The sequence below is a fragment of the Montipora capricornis genome, chromosome 9, assembly GCF_036669925.1.
Source record: "Montipora capricornis isolate CH-2021 chromosome 9, ASM3666992v2, whole genome shotgun sequence".
In the NCBI taxonomy this organism is placed as follows: domain Eukaryota; kingdom Metazoa; phylum Cnidaria; class Anthozoa; order Scleractinia; family Acroporidae; genus Montipora; species Montipora capricornis.
The window spans coordinates 44,235,809-44,238,308 of record NC_090891.1 but is presented as its reverse complement, the minus strand read 5'-3'; the positions used below and the strand labels follow the sequence as shown (position 1 = coordinate 44,238,308).

The following is a 2,500-nucleotide window of genomic DNA, read 5'->3' as shown; positions in this document are numbered from 1 at the left end:
GACAGAAAGGTGAATATTAGCAGTGTCTTGTATTTTGATGAATTAACTTTTCAAGGTTTTAGCTTAATGTTCATGGAAGAATTTGGACTAGAGGAAAAAGTGCAGATAATCGAGGTTTAACTGTAGCACACACAAAACTGGGAAACCTTGCATTTACATGTAAATTCACTGATGATAGTGTTTACATCATCACCAGACAGGTAACAGCTGACACCCATTCCTGTTACAAAATTAATAAATCTTTTGTGGACAAAATTGCATTACTTGTTCTTATAAGTCAAGCTTTCAAACAAAGAACCGAGATAGCTTGAAAATGCTGGGTTTTTGTATCATCAATCTTTCATTAACCTCAATTCAGTCTTTTTTTCAGTAAAGTTAAAAAACTTGAATATATATAAATATGCTGGTACATTTATTTGCTACTCGGGAGTTTCAGTGTGAGTAATTTTGGCCAATCTCTTTTCAGTATATGTAACTTTTCAATTTTTCAAAATTATATATCTTAGATTGTACAGGTTATGCTTGGCAGTTACCTAGTGATTGCTTTGCAAAAAGCATGAAACTCTGAGTAGCAAATTAAATTAATGTACCGCTATATACTGTAAATTTTAAGCTACGTAGCTCTGTAAGGTCTTGATGAAGAAGTTCCTAGTTCTTCACATCAACTGAAATAATTTGGCAGTGATTGGACATGGAATCTTTTTCATGGATTTAATTAACCTTAGCTTTCCAAAGAACTCAGGGGTGGATCTAGGTGGAAGGTGCGGGGGGTGCACCCCTTCCCCCCCCCCCCCCCCCTTCTGCCGCTTTCAAATACAACGAGTGTTGTTAGCTACCCCGTTCCTTAGTGATGTGTGCGCACCCCTGGTTGTACTAAGAATCCTGGATCTGTCCCTGGAACTGCAACAACAGTTATGAGGTGTCACATGTTCATGTCATTTTTTTCTAGGACCCCCTGGAGGTGTTGGTGGTAGAGGAAGAGGTAATTATTTTTTACCCAAGTATTGACTCTAGAGGACTTTTTTCTCTGCTATGTTAGACTGCAAGAAAATTTTAAACAGAGTTAACTGAATAGAGTGTAATGTGAAGTGCTCGATTTCCATCCCATATGAACCATGTGACAGGTTTCGTGCTACTCCTTGAAGTCCTTGAAAAGCCCTGGAATTTAATTTTGGACTTCAAGGGCGCTTGAGAAGCCCTTGAAAAAAAGAATTTTGTGGAAAACTGCTTGAAAACTCCTTTAATTTTTGCTTGGGTTAAAATTGTTGAGATTGCATCGTGCTAGGTTAAAGAGACATTTCAGAAATGGAGCCCAATATTGACTATTAGGGAAACATTAAAACCAAAAATTAAAATGCCCGTGGGTGCACTTAACTTTCAGGATGTGGTAAGGATTATCAAGGTAAGCTTTTTTAGCCAAGAAAACATTGTAACACTATATATCGCGTATATGCCATATGCTATGGCGTAGAAATCTTGTTATAAAGACTCCTTGAAAATTCAATTCCTGGTTCTTGAAAACCCCTTGAATACTCCTGGAATTTTATAGACAAAATCCAGCACGAACTCTGATGTGAGCGTTAGCCCCACCGATGGAAATGGGCCCACACAAGGACAGAGAAAAACTCTGACCAGGGTGGGAATTGAACCCACGACTTTCGGGCTAGATCCCCGCTGCTCTACCGACTGAGCTACAAGATCAGACGGGAGCAGGCCGTGGGAACTGAAGATATTAAAGTCACGGCAATGAACATGTGCAAGTACAAGGAAAGGTTATGTTTATACAAACGTTGGCCGTGTAGCACTCCAGTGCTACACGGCCAACGTTTGTATAAACATAACCTTTCCTTGTCACATTACACTCTATTCAGTTAACTCTCTTTAAAATATAAGTGCTACACTGCCAACGTTTGTATAAACATAACCTTTCCTTGTACTTGCAAGAAAATTTGTTTAGTTTTTTTTAACACTGGCACTTTTTTTCAATAATTCCAGGAGGTAGGGGTGGACGAGGTGGTGGAAGAGGAGGTGGCCGGGGTGGATTCCGTGGTGGAGGGCGAGGTGGCAGAGGCAATGGCAGAGGCTATAGCAGAGGTGGAGGAGGAGGTTTTCGTGGTGGGTCAAGAGGCGGTGGAGGATTCAGAGGTATGGCATTGGTTTAAAAACAAAGGTCTTCCTGCATATTTCATCTTTATTAGTCATTGTCAAATGGCTCTCATTATGTGCACGCAAAGTTGTTGGAGTCAAATGAAATAAATCTAATTAGATTATGTTCCAAATTTTTGACCGCTCCCCTCAGGGACTTTTCATTACCACTCAAACAAATTTTAGAAACAAGCAATCAAATTATTTAGAATTCCAACTCCATGGCTCCATGGAGGCAGGCCAGTTGAGTATTTATTTACACATGCATTTGAGAAGTTGAACTGGGCCTACTCAGAGCAACATCATCCTGTCGAAACAGATGGACTTTAAACTGAGAACTCCGAATACAACTCCC

General features: G+C 39.8%; 1 protein-coding gene across 1 annotated transcript in view; it reads left to right on the top strand.

Annotated features, from left to right (window-relative positions):
• The window catches only part of LOC138015804 (H/ACA ribonucleoprotein complex subunit 1-like), an 18,055-nt gene that overhangs the window by 12,214 nt on the left and 3,341 nt on the right, over positions 1-2,500 (top strand). The window contains exons 4-6 of the mRNA XM_068862915.1: positions 1-9; positions 950-982; positions 1,996-2,145. The exon at positions 1-9 is cut by the window's left edge and continues 58 nt beyond it. Of these exons, the coding sequence (XP_068719016.1) occupies positions 1-9; positions 950-982; positions 1,996-2,145 (192 nt within the window). The remainder of the gene's footprint in view (positions 10-949; positions 983-1,995; positions 2,146-2,500) is intronic.